This window comes from Bubalus kerabau, chromosome 14, assembly GCF_029407905.1.
Source record: "Bubalus kerabau isolate K-KA32 ecotype Philippines breed swamp buffalo chromosome 14, PCC_UOA_SB_1v2, whole genome shotgun sequence".
NCBI classification, from domain to species: Eukaryota; Metazoa; Chordata; class Mammalia; order Artiodactyla; family Bovidae; genus Bubalus; species Bubalus kerabau.
In genome coordinates, this window is record NC_073637.1 from 26,778,970 (window position 1) to 26,797,110 (window position 18,141).

At 41.5% G+C, this 18,141-nt stretch overlaps 1 protein-coding gene across 1 annotated transcript in view; it reads left to right on the forward strand.

Annotated features, from left to right (window-relative positions):
• The first annotated feature begins 1,594 nt into the window (after positions 1-1,594).
• SDCBP (syndecan binding protein) overlaps positions 1,595-18,141 on the forward strand; it is a 34,595-nt gene continuing 18,048 nt past the window's right edge. Inside the window, exons 1-2 of the mRNA XM_055546054.1 lie at positions 1,595-1,748; positions 17,393-17,458. Of these exons, the coding sequence (XP_055402029.1) occupies positions 17,408-17,458 (51 nt within the window). The 5' untranslated portion in view covers positions 1,595-1,748; positions 17,393-17,407. The remainder of the gene's footprint in view (positions 1,749-17,392; positions 17,459-18,141) is intronic.

Sequence of the window (18,141 nt, forward strand, 5' to 3'; positions counted from 1 at the left end):
CTAGCCATCTCATCCTCTGCTGTCCCCTTCTTCTCCTGCCCGCAATCTTTCCCAGCATCAGGGACTTTTCCAATGAGTCATCTGTTTGCATCAGGTGGACAAAGTATTGGCGCTTCAGCATCAGTCCTTTCAGTGAATATTCGGGGTTGATTTCCTTTAGGATTGACTGGTTTGATCTTCTTGCTGTCCAAGGGACTCTCAAGAGTCTTCTCCAGCACCACAATATTAAAGCATCAATTTTTCGGTGCTCAGCTTCTTTATGGTCCACCTCTCATATCTATACCTGACTACATGATTACTGTAGCTTTATAATACATTTTGATGTTGGCACACAAAAGCCTGTGACTTTGTCGTTCTTCTTCCATTTTGGGTTGGCTCTTCTGAGACTTTTGTCTTCCCAAAGAAACTTCTAGATCATTTTCTTGATGTTCAAAAAATACCTTGTTGGGATTTTGACTGAGGTTTTGTCAAATTTATCCAGTTGGGGAAAGCTGATGTCTTGACAATAGGGAGTCTTCCTCTTCATGAATACAGACTTTCTTTCCATTTATTTGTATCTTCTTTGATTCCTATCATTGGAATTTTAGCTTTTTCCATATGGATTTTTTACATATGTTGTTAGATATACCTAAGTATTGTTTCATTCTTTGTGCTGAGTGATATTGTCTTTAATTTCAAATTCCAGTTGTTCATTGCTGTCATATAGGAAAACAATTGGCTCTTGTATGTTCACCTTGAATCCTGCAACCCTGCTGTAATTGCTTATTAGTTTTAGGTTTTTTGTGTGTGGGGGGTCAGTTCTTCGGGAGTTTCTAAGTAACTATGTCACCTGTGACCAAAGGCAGTTTTATTTCTTTCTTCCCGTTCCAGTTGTTTTTACATGTCTATTAGTTAGACCAACAACTCTTTGAAGTCTTAAGTTTTCATCTTATTGTCATCTCTTTTATGCTCAGATTTTTATTTAACCATAGGTTAAATTATCATGGCACTAAATAATTTAGCTAGAAATAAAATGCTTCTAAGCTAATGTTGTTTTTTCAAGTACTGCTACTCCATGGTAAGTATGGAAAACGTAGGTAAAATGTGCCTCAGTATCTTTGCCCCCTAAAGAAGATGGTGTATCTACCTTTGATGTAAGCACCAAATTAAGACTACCGTATACCTTATGTTCTTAGGACAGTTCCTAATAGTTTTTCAGTTTTTGATTAGGATACAGGTATTACTTTTGTGGACTACGACACATAACCTTCAACAACCAGCAAACTTAGATCAGACAGACAAAGAGTAATAAAAACCAAAGAGAAAAGTTATAGCGCAAAGAAGGCAGGAGTCCAGAAGGGTTAGTGGGAGGAATGTTTAACAGCCTGTGAGTGTGGTGGAAGTCTAAGGCTGGCCAGGAAATCGCCGAACGACAGGTTCTCAGGACTCTGTTGGAGGTGATGGGAACCAAGTGAGCATGTGCGCAGGTGAACAGCAGCAGTAGGTGGGTGGTACAGGGCCGAAGTGCAGGAACTGTGGGGAGAGGAGCAGGTGGGCTAGAGCGGCAGGAGGTGAGAGCCGCCCCCCGCCCTGTTACCATGGGGACCGGGTCACCTGACCGGGCGCCGCGCGCCTGCGCGGGCGGAAAGCGGGGGTGGTGCGGTGACGCGCGGCGCGGGCGGTCCTCGGGAGCGCGCCGCCCTCTTCCCTCTGGGTTTCAGAAGTCCGAGCCAGTGACCGGCGGTGGAGAGCGGGTCTCAGCGGCCTAGGTGAGCAGCCCTGGGGGCACCGGGGGACGCTCGCGCGGCGTCTCGGGCGCGGGGACGAGGAGCGGGAAACCTGGGGGACTCGGGGCCGCTGGGCGGGGGGCATTTCGGCGGCGGCCTTTCCTCAGTGGGCTCCGCTCCGCGCCCCTCGCGGCGCCCAGCCGGCCCGGGGGCGTAAGTTTGCGCGACGGCGCCCCTCTGCCCGCCCGCGGCCTTGCGGGTTTCGGGGTCCCGGTCCGGAGAGGGGGCCGGGGAGGGAGCCTGAGGCCCGGCCAGGGACGACGCAGGCAGCCCCCCGTCCGCCGCGACTCTTTTTGTTCGTGTTGGGTGGGCCCGGGGCCGGTGCGGGGGCAGCCGCCGGCTCTGGTCCCTGTGCCGCGATCCGGGTGTGCGGAGTCGCCCTCGGCGGCGGCTGCCGCGTCCGAATGTCCGGAGTTGGAGGGAGGTGGTGGTCGGCGGGCGCAGCCTTGACTTTCTGGAAGGGGGTGGGGAGGCTGCTCGCCGCGCTGGTTTGTAGAGAAGTTGGAGGAAAGGGAGAAGAGCTCCTAGCTGGGTGAGCGCGGCAGGAAACGTTCCCGGAGGGCTCGCCTTTCAGAGCCTTCCGAGCTTTCCTTCCAGGATTTCCCTATAATGACGGGAAGGCGGAAACTTAACAGCTACGGAAAGTTTCCCCTTTCACCAAAACGTGCTTATATCATCGTGGAGTCTTGTATGATGCCGATTTTAAAAAGAAATGTCTAGGTTGATCTAGTCTGTGTTGTGTATGTGGTCCGCACACCCATTTACTGTTATTTTTAATATCATGTACATTTACTGTTATTTTAAATATCGTGTGCACTTCCTAGAAAGTAGGTTTGGTTTACCAAACTCATAACATCCAGTGTTTCGAAGAAAAAACTCCTGACTAAAAAGGAAAATTACATGGAAGAAGAGCCACAGGCTGGTTAGCTGTATCTCAAATGTATATAAATGGTCAGTTTAAAGTTTGTTCCTTTAAGTTTTTCTGTTTGAGGTTGAGGGCAAACAGTAAAAATGTATGTTTTCATTTGCTCTGTTACCAACTTAATTCTACAAACTTTTGTTCTTTAAATGGTATGTAAACATTATAAATCAGATTGTGCTACAGAATTAAAACAAGGGAATGTCTTTTAATAGGTTCAGGAAATAGTCATCCTGTTATAGTACATATTTATCTTTGGCAGCATTAATTTTTCGTTATGTTTGGGCATTTTAAGAAAGGATGTGAAAATCGAGACTACAAGAGGAAGCATTTACTAATAGTCGGCGGTTGAACCTACTTTTCAATAAACAGTTCCCTAAGTTGAGCATGACTCAACTATATTTTTTCCTGTTTTTGCCGGATTTAGGTACTTTTAGATAGCAAATGCCAAAAGTCTCTAAAAGGATTCCCACCCCTGCAACTGTTATGTGTAGTAATAGATATATTCACAATTATTAATGTTTCCAAGTGCTGCCAAGATTTTTTTGTGTATTAGTCTTTGAGGAAGTAATCAGTTAACGTGACTCAACATTTAAGTGAAGAAAAACAGGGTACATAGTGGGTACTGTTCCCTTCCTTCAAGGTCCTCTAGCCAGCCTTATTCTCTATTGTAGGAAACAGCTGTTTTGCATTTCTTAGGTATCTTTATAGGGATATTTTATACCTTACAATTATGTATTTTCCCTCTTCTGTTACTTTTCTTTTTTTAATTGCGGTAAAGGACACAACTTGGTGACTGAACAGCAGGCATCACAAGTGCATGTAAACATTACCATCTTAACCATTTTTAAGTGTACAGTTCAGAGGTATTAAATATACTGACGTTGTCATGCAACCATCACCACTGTCCATTCCCTTAGCTCTTTTCATCTTGTTCTCATTAAACAGTAATGCCCCATTCTCTCCTCCCAGCCCCTGGCAACCATTTTGGTACTTTGTGTCTCTTACGATTTTGACTAGTGCAGCAACCTCATGTAAGTGGGATCAGGGTGTTTGTCTTTTTTATATTTGGTTTATTTCACTTGGTGTCATGTTTTCAGAGTTCATCCATGTTATATATTGCAGAATCTCCTTCCATTTTAAGGCAGGGTAAAATTCCATTGTGCATGTGTGTGCTGGCATACATTTGTACACAGTTATACCACATTTTGCTTATCCATTCATCTGTTGATGGACACTTGGGTTGCTTCCAGGGTTGAGCTAATTTGGGGGGAGGGAGGTCTCCTATACTGTTTTTTAAAGCCCCTGTACCCAGGGGATGCAGTTGTAAAGAGTCTGCCTGCCAGTGCAGGAGACGTGGGTTCCATCCCTGGGTTGGAAGATCCCCTGGAGTAAGGAAGGGCAACCCACTCCAGTATTCTGGTCTGGAGAATCCCATGGACAGAAGAGCCTGGTGGGCTACAGTCCATGGGGTTGCAAAGAGTCAGACACGACTGAGCAGCTGAACATGCACATGTGAACACACACCATTTTACATTCCCACAAACAGTGAATTAAGCGTTCTAAATTTTCCACATCCTCACCAAAACTTGTTTGTTTGGTTTTTTGAGTAGTTGTCACTCTTGTGTATGTGAGGTGGTATCTCATAGTTTTGATTTGCATTTCCGTAATGATTAGTTGTGTTGAGCATCCTTTCTCGTGATTGTTGCCTATTCCTCTATAGTCTTTGGAGGAATGATTATTCATGTTTTTTGCCAATTTTGTTTTTGTTGTTTTAGGACTTCTCTAAATATTCTGGATATTAGTTCCTTATCAGATATGACTTACAAATATTTTTACCCATTCGATGAGTTACCTTTTTATTCTGTTGATAATGTTGTTTGACACAAAAAGTTTTTTAGTTTTCATGAAGTCCAGTATGTCAGTTTGTTCGTTTGTGACATTTGCCTTTGGTGTCATGTCCAAGAAATCATTTTCAAATTGAATGTCAGGAATGTTTTGTCCCATGTTTTCTTCTAAGAGTTTTATTGTTTTAGGTCTTAAGTGTAGATCTTTGATCCATTTTGAGTTTATATATATATATGTCAGATCAGATCAGATCAGTTGCTCAGACGTGTCCAACTCTTTGCGACCCCATGAATCGCAGCATGCCAGGCCTCCCTGTCCATCACCAACTCCTGGAGTTCACTCAGACTTACGTCCATCAAGTCAGTGATGCCATCCAGCCATCTCATCCTCTGTCGTCCCCTTCTCTTCTTGCCCCCAATCCCTCCCAGCATCAGAGTCTTTTCCAATGAGTCAACTCTTGGCATAAGGTGGCCAAAGTACTGGAGTTTCAGCTTTAGCATCATTCCTTCCAAAGAAATCCCAGGGCTGATCTCCTTCAAAATGGACTGGTTGGACCTTCTTGCAGTCCAAGGGGCTCTCAAGAGTCTTCTCCAACACCACAGTTCAAAAGCATCAATTCTTCGGCGCTCAGCCTTCTTCACAGTCCAACTCTCACATCCATACATGACCACAGGAAAAACCATAGCCTTGACTAGACGAACCTTTGTTGGCAAAGTAATGTCTCTGCTTTTGAATATGCTATCTAGGTTGGTCATAACTTTTCTTCCAAGGAGTAAGCGTCTTTTAATTTCATGGCTGCAGTCACCATCTGCAGTGATTTTGGAGCCCAGAAAAATAAAGTCTGACACTGTTTCCACTATTTCCCCATCTATTTCCCATGAAGTGATGGGGCCGGATGCCATGATCTTCGTTTTCTGAATGTTGAGCTTTAAGCCAACTTTTTCACTCTCCACTTTCACTTTCATCAAGAGGCTTTTGAGTTCCTCAAGAGGCTTTTGAGTTCCTCTTCACTTTCTGCCATAAGGGTGGTGTCATCTGCATATCTGAGGTTATTGATATTTCTCCCGGCACTCTTGATTCCAGCTTGTGTTTCTTCCAGTCCAGCGTTTCTCATGATGTACTCTGCATATAAGTTAAATAAGCAGGGTGACAATATACAGCCTTGATGTACTCCTTTTCCTATTTGGAACCAGTCTGTCCCATGTCCAGTTCTAACTGTTGCTTCCTGACCTGCATACAAATTTTTCAAGAGGCAGATCAGGTGGTCTGGTATTCCCATCTCTTGAAGAATTTTCCACAGTTTATTGTGATCCACACAGTCAAAGTATACACACACATATATATTTATATGGTGTTAGATAAGGGTCCATCATCATTCTTCTGTGTGTGGTTATCCAATTTTCCCAGTGCCATTTGTTGTAAAGATTGTCTTTTTCCTTTGAATGGTCTTTAGACCCTTGTCAGAGATGATTTGACCATGTATATGAGGGTTTATTTTAGGCTGTCTCTTCCATTGGTCTGTGTTTGTCTTTGTGCCAATACTATACCATTTTCAATACCATAGCTTTATAGTAAGTTTTGAAATCAGCACACGCGAGTTCTCCAGTTTTGTTTCTACGATTGTTTTTAATTTCTTTTAACAACACTGTTGTCGTTTCCATTGTACAAGTTTTTTACTTCCTTGATTAAATAAATTCCTAAGTAGTTTATTATTTTTGATGCTCTTGAAAATGGAATTGTCTTTGTGTTTTTTCCTGATTGTTCACTGTTTATGTGTAGAATTGCAATTGATTTTTGTGCCCTGACTATCCTGTTTCATTGGTGAATTTATTAGTTCTAATGCTTTTTTGTGGAGTTGTTAAGGTTTGCTAAACTTTAAGCATATAAGGTCATATCTGAAAATGTAGATAATTTTACTTCTTTTCAGAGAAGGAAATGGGAACCCACTCCAGTATCCTTGCCTGGAAAGTCTCATGGACACAGGAGCCTGGTGGGCTGCAGTCCATGGGGTCACAAAGAGTCGGGCATGACTGAGCGACTAACACTTAACACTTACTTCTTTTCTAATCTGGATATCTTTTATTTCTTTTTCTTAACCTAACTGCTCTGGCTAGAACTTCAGTACTGTGTGTGGAAGAGTAGTGTTGAAAGTGGGCATTCTTGCATTGTTCATGATCCCAGAGGAAAAATAATTAGTCTTTCACCATTGCGTATGAGGTTTGCCGTGGGTTTTGCATTATATGGCTTTTATTATGTGGCCTTTGCTTCCTCCTGTGCCTGTTGTGTCTTTATTATAAAAGGTGCTGAATTTTGTCAAGTGCTTTTTATATATCAATGAGATGATTGTGTTTTTTTCCACTTCATTTTGTTGATATGATGTATTGCTTTGAACAGTTCTTATATGTTGAACTAACTTTCTCTCCCAATAATGAATCCCATTTGTTAAGAAGTGTCTAATCCGTTTAATATGCTGTTCTGTTCATTAGTATTTTGGTGAGGATCGCATCAGTGTTCATAAGGGATATTGGTTTGTAGTTGTCTGGCTTTGGTATCAGGGTAATACTGTCCTCATAGAATGAAAGTGTTCCTTCTTCAACTGTTAGCAAAATTTTGAGGATTGGTATAGTTCTCTTTTATATATTTAGTAGAGTTCACCAAAGATGCCATCAGATCCAGGGTTTTTCTTTCTTGAGAGACTTGACTACTGATTCAATCTCTTCACTAGTTACTGGGCCTATTCAGATTTTCTGTTTCCTTGTGAGTCTTAATAGGTTTTGTGTTTTAGGAATTTGTCCATTTCATCTAGGTTATTCAGTTTTTTAGTGTCCATTTGTTCATAGTGCACTTTTTATATAGTCTGTTTTATTTCTGTAGAAACAGTGATAATATTCCCACTTTGATTTTAGCATATATTTCTTTTTTTTTCTTAGTCCATTTAGCTAAAGGTTTGTCAATTTTGTTGATCTTTTTGTAGAACCAAATTTAGGTTTCAGTAATTTTAATTTATTTTTTCTGTTCTCTATTTCATTTATTTCTGTTCTCATCTCTGCTGCTTCTGCTAGCTTTGGGTTTAGTTTGTGTTTTCTTTTCTGGTTGTTTATTTCCCCCTTATTTTATCACAAATTTGAGTGTGCTTTATATACTGGCCTAAATGGTGCTGTGTTTTTTCCAGGTAGTGACAATACTTTGGATCTTTCACTATCTTGTCTGTTCAGTACTTCCTCTTTTGTTTCAAGAATTTTGCTATTATAGTTGGTACTTCAGTGAATAAAATTCTACATATGGTCTTTTTGTATGTAGATATATTTATAGACTAAAACATGAAGTGGTATTTGTGGGTTGGAGAGTATCTGCATTTACAGTTTTGGTAGATACTGCAAACTCACTTTTTATGGAAATTGTACTACTTTACACTTATACCAGTAATATATGTGTTTCTCAAAGCCTCATTACCAGAGAGCATTGTCAAACTTTGTATTTTTGTCTGAAATGGGTAAAAAGAAGTTATTCTATTTAGAGTAGATGTCGTATGAACATATTTCTCAATGGCTTTTCATAACAATCTCCCTGGATATTTATTGAAAGAATTCCTAAATTCCTAAGCCCTTTCATGAAATCTGTGTCTGTATTTTTAACTAGTGCTCAAATACTTCTGATTTGGTGATTTGCCAGGTTTAGCAACATAGCTGTGGAAGACTTTGCATCAAAGTGTGTTCCTTGACACCATCTGGAATCATCTGGAATGTATGATTGTATGATTCATTGTATGAATCAACTTGAACATAAGAACCCCAAAATCTTATTCTAAATTTTTGTAGCATTTCAAGGTATATGTAGATGAAACGGGCATTGTCTTTGAGGACAACTAATCGCTCATCAGATGTCATCCATAAAGTTGAGAGAGAACCCATTTTATACTCTTCCAGATTTCAGTCACATTTCTAATACAGCTTATTAGTGCGTTTAATTCTTATTGCAGTTGGTTATCAAAACTTTTACATTACTGGTTTTAGATTTCATATTCATCTCTAATAGGTTCTAACATTACTGTCTGGTAACTTTTGTACCTTTGTTGTCAAAAAGCAATATTTTTTGTGGGGATGACAATTTATATTTGCAGAGGATTTTTGTGTGTGGAATTTTGTGGTGATGATTGTCTATTTCTCTATTTTCAGAGAATTACTTATACTTTTATAAACATCAATTAGAATAGTCAGTGCAGCAAAGTTTCAAAAATGTCTCTACCTTGCTATTGTAAGACGCATGTGGAGAAGAAGAGTGAGCCGGGCAGTCAGGCAAGAGAAGGAAATTTATTAGAGGGAAAACGAGAGGGTGACTGGCCTTTAAGGAGATCCAGTGTCCTCCCTTTCTGATGGGGTCTTTCTTACACCCCACCATTGAAAAATTCTCTGAAGGGATAGTTAATTTTTAGCCTGTAGCTGAGTCCTGTAATCACGTAGCTGGAGGTCTGGAATCCAATGGTCTCGTAGCCTTAAGTAGGTAGGTGCCAATTCCTTCCTCCTTCCCTTATTCCTAAGCAAGAATAAAAGTTTTGAAGTAGAACTTCTGAGAAAAAAAATCTTAATTTTAAATTGTATCCCTTGGACCCTGATAACAGAGTATTAACAGAGAAGGCAATGGCACCCCACTCCAGTACTCTTGCCTGGAAAATCCCATGGACGGAGGAGCCTGGTGGGCTGCGGTCCATTGGCTCGCAAAGAGTCAGACACGACTGAGCGACTTCACTTTCACTTTTCACTTTCATGCATTGGAGAAGGAAATGGCAACCCACTCCAGTGTTCTTGCCTGGAGAATCCTAGGGACGGGGGAGCCTGGTGGGCTGCCGTCTATGGGGTCACACAGAGTTGGACACGACTGAAGTGACTTAGAAGCAGCACAAGAGGGTTAAGGGGCAGATTTCTGGACTCTGTTTCAGACTTACTGTTTCAGTTTCTGGGTCTAGGACTCAATTTCTGTTATTAACAAGATTTCCAGATTATCCTTATGGACTTAAAAATTGAAGATGCTAGGGCTCGCATGGGGTCTCATTGATAAGATGGCTCATTATGTCTGCCTCGCAAATGAAGAATAAAATCACGGTGATCCGTGAGACTGACCAAATTGCCCAAATGGCATTTTGTTTTCTCACTGGCCCCTATTTTCTCAAAGCTGTGAGACCACCTGATTCCAGACCTTCAGCTGCGTAACCACAGGACTCAACTACAGGCTAAAAATTAACCATCCTTTCAGAGAGTTTTTCATTGGTGGGGCATAAGAAGGACCCCATCAGAAAGGGAGGACACTGGTTCTCCTTAAGAGCCAGTCACCCTCTCTTTTTCCTCTAATAAATTTCCCTTTTATTGCCTGACTGCTCAGCTTACTCTTTTTCTCTGCACTCGCCTTAAGACACGATGTTTGAGAACCTTAAGCAGGTTTTTTACTATGGTAGTACTCTGGGCTACTTTTCTATAGAGCATTTCAATTGTTTCCTGTGCTGTGAGGTGATACTTCGTTGTGGTTTTGATTTGCATTTCCCTGATGGTGTTGAACACCTTTTCATGTATCTGTTGGCTGGCTGTCTTTGTGAAAATGTCTGTCCAGCTCCCCTGCCCAGTTTTTAATTGGATTCAGTGTACAGGTCTTTCAGCTCCTTATTTAAATTGATACCTCTGTTTGATGCAATTGTAAGTGGAATTGTTTTCTTAATTTCTCTTTCTGATAGTGTATTTTTAGTATATAGAAATGCAACAGTTTTGTGTATTGATTTTGTATCTTGCAGCTTTACTGATTTTATTAATTCTAATAGTTTTTGGTGAATCTTAGGTTTTCTTCATATTTATAATGTGTTACCTGTAAATAGTAAGTATTTTACTTCTTCCCTTCCTTTTGGAAGAGTGCCTTTTCTAACTTTTGCTTACCTAGTTGTTCTGGCTAGGACGTCTAGTAGTGTATTGAGTAAAAGTGGCAAGGTGGGATTCTTGTCACTGCATTTTACACCACCCCCCCACCCTTTTTATGCTTTTGATGTTACAGTTTACATCCTTTTATCTGTGTTGCCCTTAACAAATGAGTGTAGTTACAGATGTTTGATTTTTTGTCTTCAATGATTATTCTAGCTTTATAAGTAATTAGTCCACCATCTTTATAGCTTTAGGCTATTCTAAATTTTCTATATTTACTTTTACCATTGGGATTTAACCTTTGTTTTCCTGTTACTAATTAGCACCTTTTTGTTTCAACTTAAATCTCTTTAAAATTTCTCTTGAGGCTGGGCTAGTGGTGATAAACTCCAGTATTTGCTTGTCTGGGAAATTCTTTACCTCACCTCCAAATCTGAAGGACTTTCTGGGTGGAGTAGTCTTTCACCTGTTAGTCCCTTCTGTCCTAGAGTTTCTGCTGAAGAACTGCTTAGTCTTTTGGGGGTTCTCTTGTGCATAACAAGTTGTTCTCTTGTGAGTTTTTAAGAGTCTTTCCTCGTCTTGACATTTGAGTTATAACATGTCATGGTGTGGGTGTCTTCATCTCTTTTTGGAACTCCCTGAGCTTCCTGGATCTGAGTGTCTGTTTCCTTCCTCCAGTTAGGGAAACTTTCAGCCATTGTTTCTTCAAATTGGTTACCTCTTTTCCTTCAGAGACCCTTACGATGCGAATGTTGGTAGCATGGTGGTGTCTCTAAGTCCTTTAAGCTGTTTTCATCCTTTTTTCTTTCTGCTGCTCTGACTTGCACTGCCCTGTCTACTGGTTTGTTTCTTCTCTTCTTCAAGTTCGTTTCTTCCTGCATCCTGCTTCCTCTAGTCTGCTGGTGAACCCTCTGTCATATTTTTTCAGTTTTCATATTTTTTAGTTTTAAGATTTCTGTTTGCTTACATTTTCTGTATCTTTTGAAATTCTTACTTTGTTCATATGTTGTTCTCCTGAACTTAGCCTCTATTGTAACTTAAAACCTTATCGGGTAAATCACTTGTGCGTACTAAGTCCCCTCAGTCATGTCTGACTCTTTGCAACCTCATGGACTGCAGCCCGCCAGGCTCCTCTGTCCATGGGATTCTCCAGGCAAGAACACTGGAGTGGGTTGCCGTGCCCTCCTCCAGGGGATCTTCCTGACCCAGGGATCAAACCTGTGTTTCTTACGTCTCCTACATTGGCAGGCAGGTTCTTTAGCAGTAGTGCCATCTGGGAAGCCCAATTTTTTAATTGAGGCTTTATCTTGGTCTTTTGTTTGGATTCTGTTCTTCTGTTTCTTCATTTTTCTTGACACCCTTTTTTAGATAAAACAGGCACCCCATCTGATCTTGAATGACTAGTCTCATAGGAGATGAGCTTTCTCATTCAGCCCTGCACTTGTACCTTGTTGTATCTCATACCCTTTTAATTTTCCAAGCAGCCTACTTTATTGCTTTTGGCTCTCAGTAGCTGAGGCTGTGCCCGGGTCTGTCACTGGCCCAAAGGGGAGGATCCCAGTCAGCACCTAAATTCAGGCTGGTGCGAAGCAGACCCAGACCCTCAGGCAGCAGCTTTTAAAGCATACAGGTGCTCCCTCTGCACTGCGCCTGGCAGGAGAGCCAGCTGCCTGTGTCTGTTTGCTGCGGTCCTGTTGAGCTGAGGAACACAAGCCCTGCTGACTTCCGGAGCGAGGCTGTCCCGGGATGTTCCCTATGGGTGACTACCTTGGCACTAGGTCCTTTCTCAGAGACACTGGCTACCACGGATGGGGCAGAGTGGGGTGCAGAGATGGGGCCTGCTGGCCCTTCCAGGCTTTGGAGAGAATTATAGCCCCTGGGTGTATGTTTAATTAGAAGCCTGCTTGCTCTTCAGGCCACAGCTATGAAGATAAGGTAATAGATCTCTTCTAGAGAGTCTGGGGTGTATTCAGTCTGCTGTCTTTACACTGTGCCCTGGAGAGAATCTGTGAAGAACTGTTTTCTCAGTAGGCCAGCTGATGGGGCACCAACTTGAAATGGGTTTCACAGTTAGACCATCACAGGGTCGCACCTGGGTGCAACCAGGACCAACTGAAAGCCCTGTTGTCCTCCTCAACAGACACAGCCCGCTCTTGGCTTGTCAGTGATGGGGCACTCAGTTAGGGTCTTCCTGGATACCTGAAGCTGCCTTTGGGGTGAGTGTGTCGTATGGGTTCAGTCCCTCCCAGGTGTCCGTCATGACAGCCGCTCTCTAGCCCAGTTGCCTGCTCCTCATCCGTAGGAGCACTTGCAGTCCTGTGGGACCCATGAACGGACGTCTTGCTGACCACCAGAGCCTGGCTATCAGGGGGTGTCCCTGGTGGCAGCTACAAAAGCCGGAGCACCTGATGTGTTGTGCTGGGTTTTTTTTTGTTATTTTTTTTTTTAAAGATAACTGGTTCTGCAATCCTGATTTTTCATCATCCTAAGATTTCTTAAAAAAAAAAAAACCTTAAGACTAAACAAGTAGACAAGTATTGTTTTAACTTTTAAATGATTGCATGGTTTTAAAAAATTTATTTTTATTTATTTGGCTGTGCTGGGTCTTAGTTGCAGCACTCAGGATGTTTTAGTTGCTGCTTGTGGAATCTAGTGTCCTGACCAGGCATTGAACCCGGACTGCCTGCATGGGGAGTCAAAGGGGAGACCAGTTTAGTGGGTGGTTTGAGGGAAGGAATGAGTCAGTAACTCAGAAAATGATGAGTACTGCCATTTCAGGTGATGCTAACTAGATGACTTTACCAGCATGTTTCCTACTTCAAGAATCAAAGCATCGCAGCTAGAAAGATATTCACAGATAAACCGCTATGGTATTTGAGTCCTTGAGGTCTTTGGTCTGTGTGCATAAAGTTAACTGCAACATTGCCCTGAGGAGGTAGAGGTCAGAAATCTTAATGCTGAGGCAGAATCCTCAAGTATTATTTGTCTTTAGATGTTCTGGAAAAACCCTGAGACTGTTCCAAGCATTGAGAAGCTGCTTAGTAGAATCCAAATTGGGGGCCAGTGCTGGAGAAGACCGTCTTGAGAGTCCCTTGGACAGCAAGAAGATCAAACCAGTCAATCCTAAAGGAAATCAACACTCAGTATTCATTGGAAGTGCTGATCCTGAAGCTCCAATACTTTGGCCACCTGATGTGAAGAGCCGGCTCATTGGAAATTTATGCTCGGAAAGATTGAAGGCAGGAGAAGGGGACGACAGAAGATGAGATGGTTAGATGGCATCACCGATTCAATGGACATGAGTTTGAGCAAGCTCTGGGAGATGGTGAAGGACAGGGAAGCCTGGCGTGCTGCAATCCATGGGGTCGCAAAGAGTTGGACACGACTGAACAACGGCAGTGGGATGCACAGGGGTACAGAGGCCTTGAACAAGGCACAGAGAGATTCAAGGAGGCTGCAGAAAGCATAGAGCAGGCCAGATCTGGGCTGGGGTCAGTGAGGAGCACCAGTTCTTTCCAGGAGTTAGACCAGTGAAGCCATGCTGTCACAGTGAGGAATGTGCTGGCTGGAGTAGATGCAGAGGGCCTGGAGCACTGATAGCTAAGCTCCCCTCCTCCTGGTTCTCCAGGCAGCTGAAGGGAAGGCCTGGACCGAGACTCCTTTCTTCACTTGCTACAGTGTAGTGTTTATCTGATCGAGTCCTAAGTGAGAGTGAAGTGAGAATTTTGACACTGATGTAATGCAGGTATTTTCAGAATCCTCTTAAATCTCATTAGTGGTCATTCTGAAATTCCAACCATAATTAAAAGGATATCCAGTAGCTTTGTGGTTCTTCACAGAGGTCTGAGTGTTTTTCACATTTCGCATTAGGTCAAAGGTTTAAATACACCATACAAGTGATTCAGAAATAACGCAAGAATTTATTGTTCTCATGGAAAGCTGTTAATAGTGTTCAGAGTAGTGGCTGCTACTGCTAAGTCGCTTCAGTCGTGTCCAACTCTGTGCAACCCCATAGATGACAGCCCACCAGGCTCCCCCGTCCCAAGGATTCTCCAGGCAAGAACACTGGAGTGGGTTGCCATTTCTTTCTCCAATGCATAAAAGTGAAAAGTGAAAGTGAAGTCGCTCAGTTGTGTCCGACTCTTAGCGACCCCATGGACTATAGCCTACCAGGCTCCTCCATCCATGGGTTTTTCCAGGCCAGAGTACTGGAGTGGGGTGCCATTGCCTTCTCCGCAAAGTAGTGGACTTGTTGGGAATTCCCTGGTGGCCTGGTGGTTGGGAACCTGGATTTTCATGGCCATGGCCCAGGTGCAGTCCCTGGTTGGGGAACTGAGATCCTATAAGCTGCATGGCAAAAAAAAAAAAAAACAAACCCAAAAACCCAATGAAGGAGTAGACTTACAAGACAATTATTTTGCTCTCCCTTATTTTGATGATATTGTCTAAAATATTTAATAAACATTTGTTTTCTGTCAGAATAAGACATTGTGTTAGACAAATGTGGTCCTTGATCTCAAATAGCCAGAGTTAAACATAAAATAGCTATACTGAAAGGCAGAGGGAAACTGCTGAACTGAGAGAAATATCAGACTAAGTTCATCAAAGGTGACCTCACAGAAGGGGCTCTTGACTAAGATTGTGATGGAAAAGCCCTGGAAGGACATTCCAGGGAGAAGACAAAGCTTTTACAAAGATACCGAGGCACAGAAGCACGTAATGCTTGGAGTGAAATTGGATGAGATGAGACCACAAAAATCGTTTCAGGTAAAATGATTGAGGAATCCTTTGTATTTTATAAGAATAGTGGGATTTAAGGTCAGCTTACTTAAACTGACTTTTTAAAGAGTGTAAGTTGGGGTGATACTTGCTGCTGTTTTAAAAAATGCTGTATCTTTTCTAGGCCTGAATGTGTGTGTGTTGGTGGGAGGGGGAGTAATGAGTGACCTCAAAGCTGTTCAAACAACGTCAGTTAATATTTGAAGAAAAGCTTCTGTGGGGAAAAAAATTTTAGAAAACTACTCTTGAGTTTTAAACCATTCATCCAGTTCATTTTTCATGGAAAAAAAAAAAAGGGATCTTGTAGGTGACCAGTGGCAGAACCAAGAATAGAACTAACACCTGGATTGCTAGTCAGCATTAGTCTCAGTGAATTTAGAATGGTTTTGTTTATGATGTTGATACATTGGTTGAAAGTATCAATAAAATGTGATTAAGGAGAAAACTTCTAGAGAACTGATCTTTGGAGACACAAAAGGTAACTGTTTTGTTTTCCTGGATTAATAGGGTTAAGACATATTTGATTGTGCTTTTTTAAGAATTTGCATTTTATTCACAAACCGAGGCCCTATTCTCCTCTGCAAAACTGTATCATGCTACTTCTCTTCAGCGTTTTATTGGAGGTTCTATTCCAGGGCGGTTAGGCAAGAAAAAGGAATACATAGGCAAAGGATTTAAATAGATGTTTCTTCAGAGAAGATATACAGATTGGCCATCTAGGTTCGTGAATATCCTTAGTTAATAAGGAATTAGGAATCAAATCTACAGTCAAGTGCTGCTGCACATCCACTCGGACCGCTGTAATTGAAAAGACCGACAATAGCAAGTGTGTATGAGCCTTGTATATAAGGGATTTGAGCATCTACAGACTTCCATGTATGCAGGGGAGACTTTTAGAACTAGTGCCCCGCAGAGACGGAGGGACAGCGGTATTGTAGTGGCCAAGTTGGGGAAAAATTGGAACCCTCACACCTGTTGGTGGGAATGTGAAATAGTGCAGTCACTTCAGAAACCAGTTCCTCAAAAAGTTAAATACAGAGTCACCATATAACCTAGCAGTTCTACTCTTAGCTGTGTCCGAAGACAGTTGAACATTATATGTTTATATAAAAACTGGGGTGTAAATGCTTGTTAGCCTTATTAGCAGCATTATTCATAAGTTAGAAAGTGAAAAGTCACCCAAAACATCATCGACTGACTGGATCCCAGAAGTGAATGGGGAAGGGCATGGGGAGTGCCTTGTTGCTGCCCCCGTGCTGGGAGCCTGCTCAGCAGTGCTGGGGACTGTCGCTGCTGCTCCCTGCAGTGGCCTGGCTGGAGGAGGACACTGGAAGTTGGGAGAAAACACCCTTTTCTCCTCACTGTACCTCCAGCTTCCCCATTGACAAAGCTTAGCATCTTCCCAGCTGGAGAAGACCAGCATTTAAAGGGCCTGTCTCCATCTTCACAGAGCAGCCAGTCGTGGGTGGGTTTTCATTGGGTGGCAGTCAGAGTATCAACCCCTATACCAATTTAGAACATGTTCTGTTTTGTTGGGCTTCAAGGAAGTATTCATCTCAAAATACCTAAACAAAGTTTTGGAGTATGTATGCCTGTAATACTTGAAGAATTTTGTTTTAAATCACTACAAAAAGCAATTCATGGTCACTAAAAGTTGTTGAACAATATAGGAGTGTTTAGAATAAAAAAATTCCTTTCCCTTTTATTCCTTCTCTCTTTCATTCATGTCTCCTATGGTGTATATTATTTTATATATATACTTATGTAATGTGTGTGTATATATATTTTTTTGTAATAATGAGGTTTTGTACATAGATAACATGTATCAGCTGTTGTAGATTTTTGTTAGAAGGATATAATTCTCTCTCACTTGCTAAGCCCTTGTTTGTGTAAACTAGATGAGTCACATAATTGTTCTTTGATTTTCTAAACTATAGAAATGAAGGGACTTGTATTCAGGGAAGTTTCACATTTGTAATGGATATAGCTCGAGAGAAAGGTAGTTGGCAACCATCAGTCAGCAATTTTTAGTATAGCTAGATGGTCATACTTTTTTGTTTTGCAATTTAAATCTTGTGTTAAACGACTTACATATGTTTATGTGTATGCTGCTGGCTCCATGTACTATTTAAATTTCAATGAAGTCTGAATCATAGACATTTTTTGTTGTTTTTCTTTAGAAAAATCCTGCAAAAATGTCTCTGTACCCATCTCTTGAAGACCTGAAGGTAGACAAGGTGATTCAGGTATGTTTTAAATACTTTTCTTCTTCCATGTCCTCTGCCATACATTCTGATTATAGGTGAAGTGAAGTGAGAAACTTAAATAGCAGATGTATTTGTTCAATTTACACTGTATAAACTCAGTTTTTCTAACTAGAACGTTAGAAAACTAGAGATTTCTTCATTTCACTGTGAATTAATGGGCGCGAGGTATTTTTTCTTTGAAATGGGACTTAAGATGCTTTGGAAATAACTTGGTTTCATGACTGGTTTTAATTTAAGTACATTTAAAGTTTGTCTTGTTTAAAATTCGTATGTGTGCTGTTCGGTTTTCAGGGATGACCAGTCTTTGAAGTAATTGTCTTCTCCAAAGTTAAACATTATCGAAACGGGGCGGCACATATTGCTTTAGGAGGAGGAGGAGTGTACGAAGAGCTCAGTGAAAGCTGAGCAATGTGTCTTTTTTTTTTTTCAGATGCAGAAAATTTTTAATCATACAATTAGAATGTTAGTAATAGAGAAGTAATATGAATATACTTAATACCACTAAATTGTACACTTGGAGAAAGAGGATGTTAGAAGTAGAAAGGGGACACTATTATGTAGCACCAGCCTTTTATTTTACGGATTAAGAGAATGAATCCTATGGATGGTTTTTTTTATTTTTTTGGTTACTTGTAGAAAGTTTTATTTGTCTTTTCCATGAC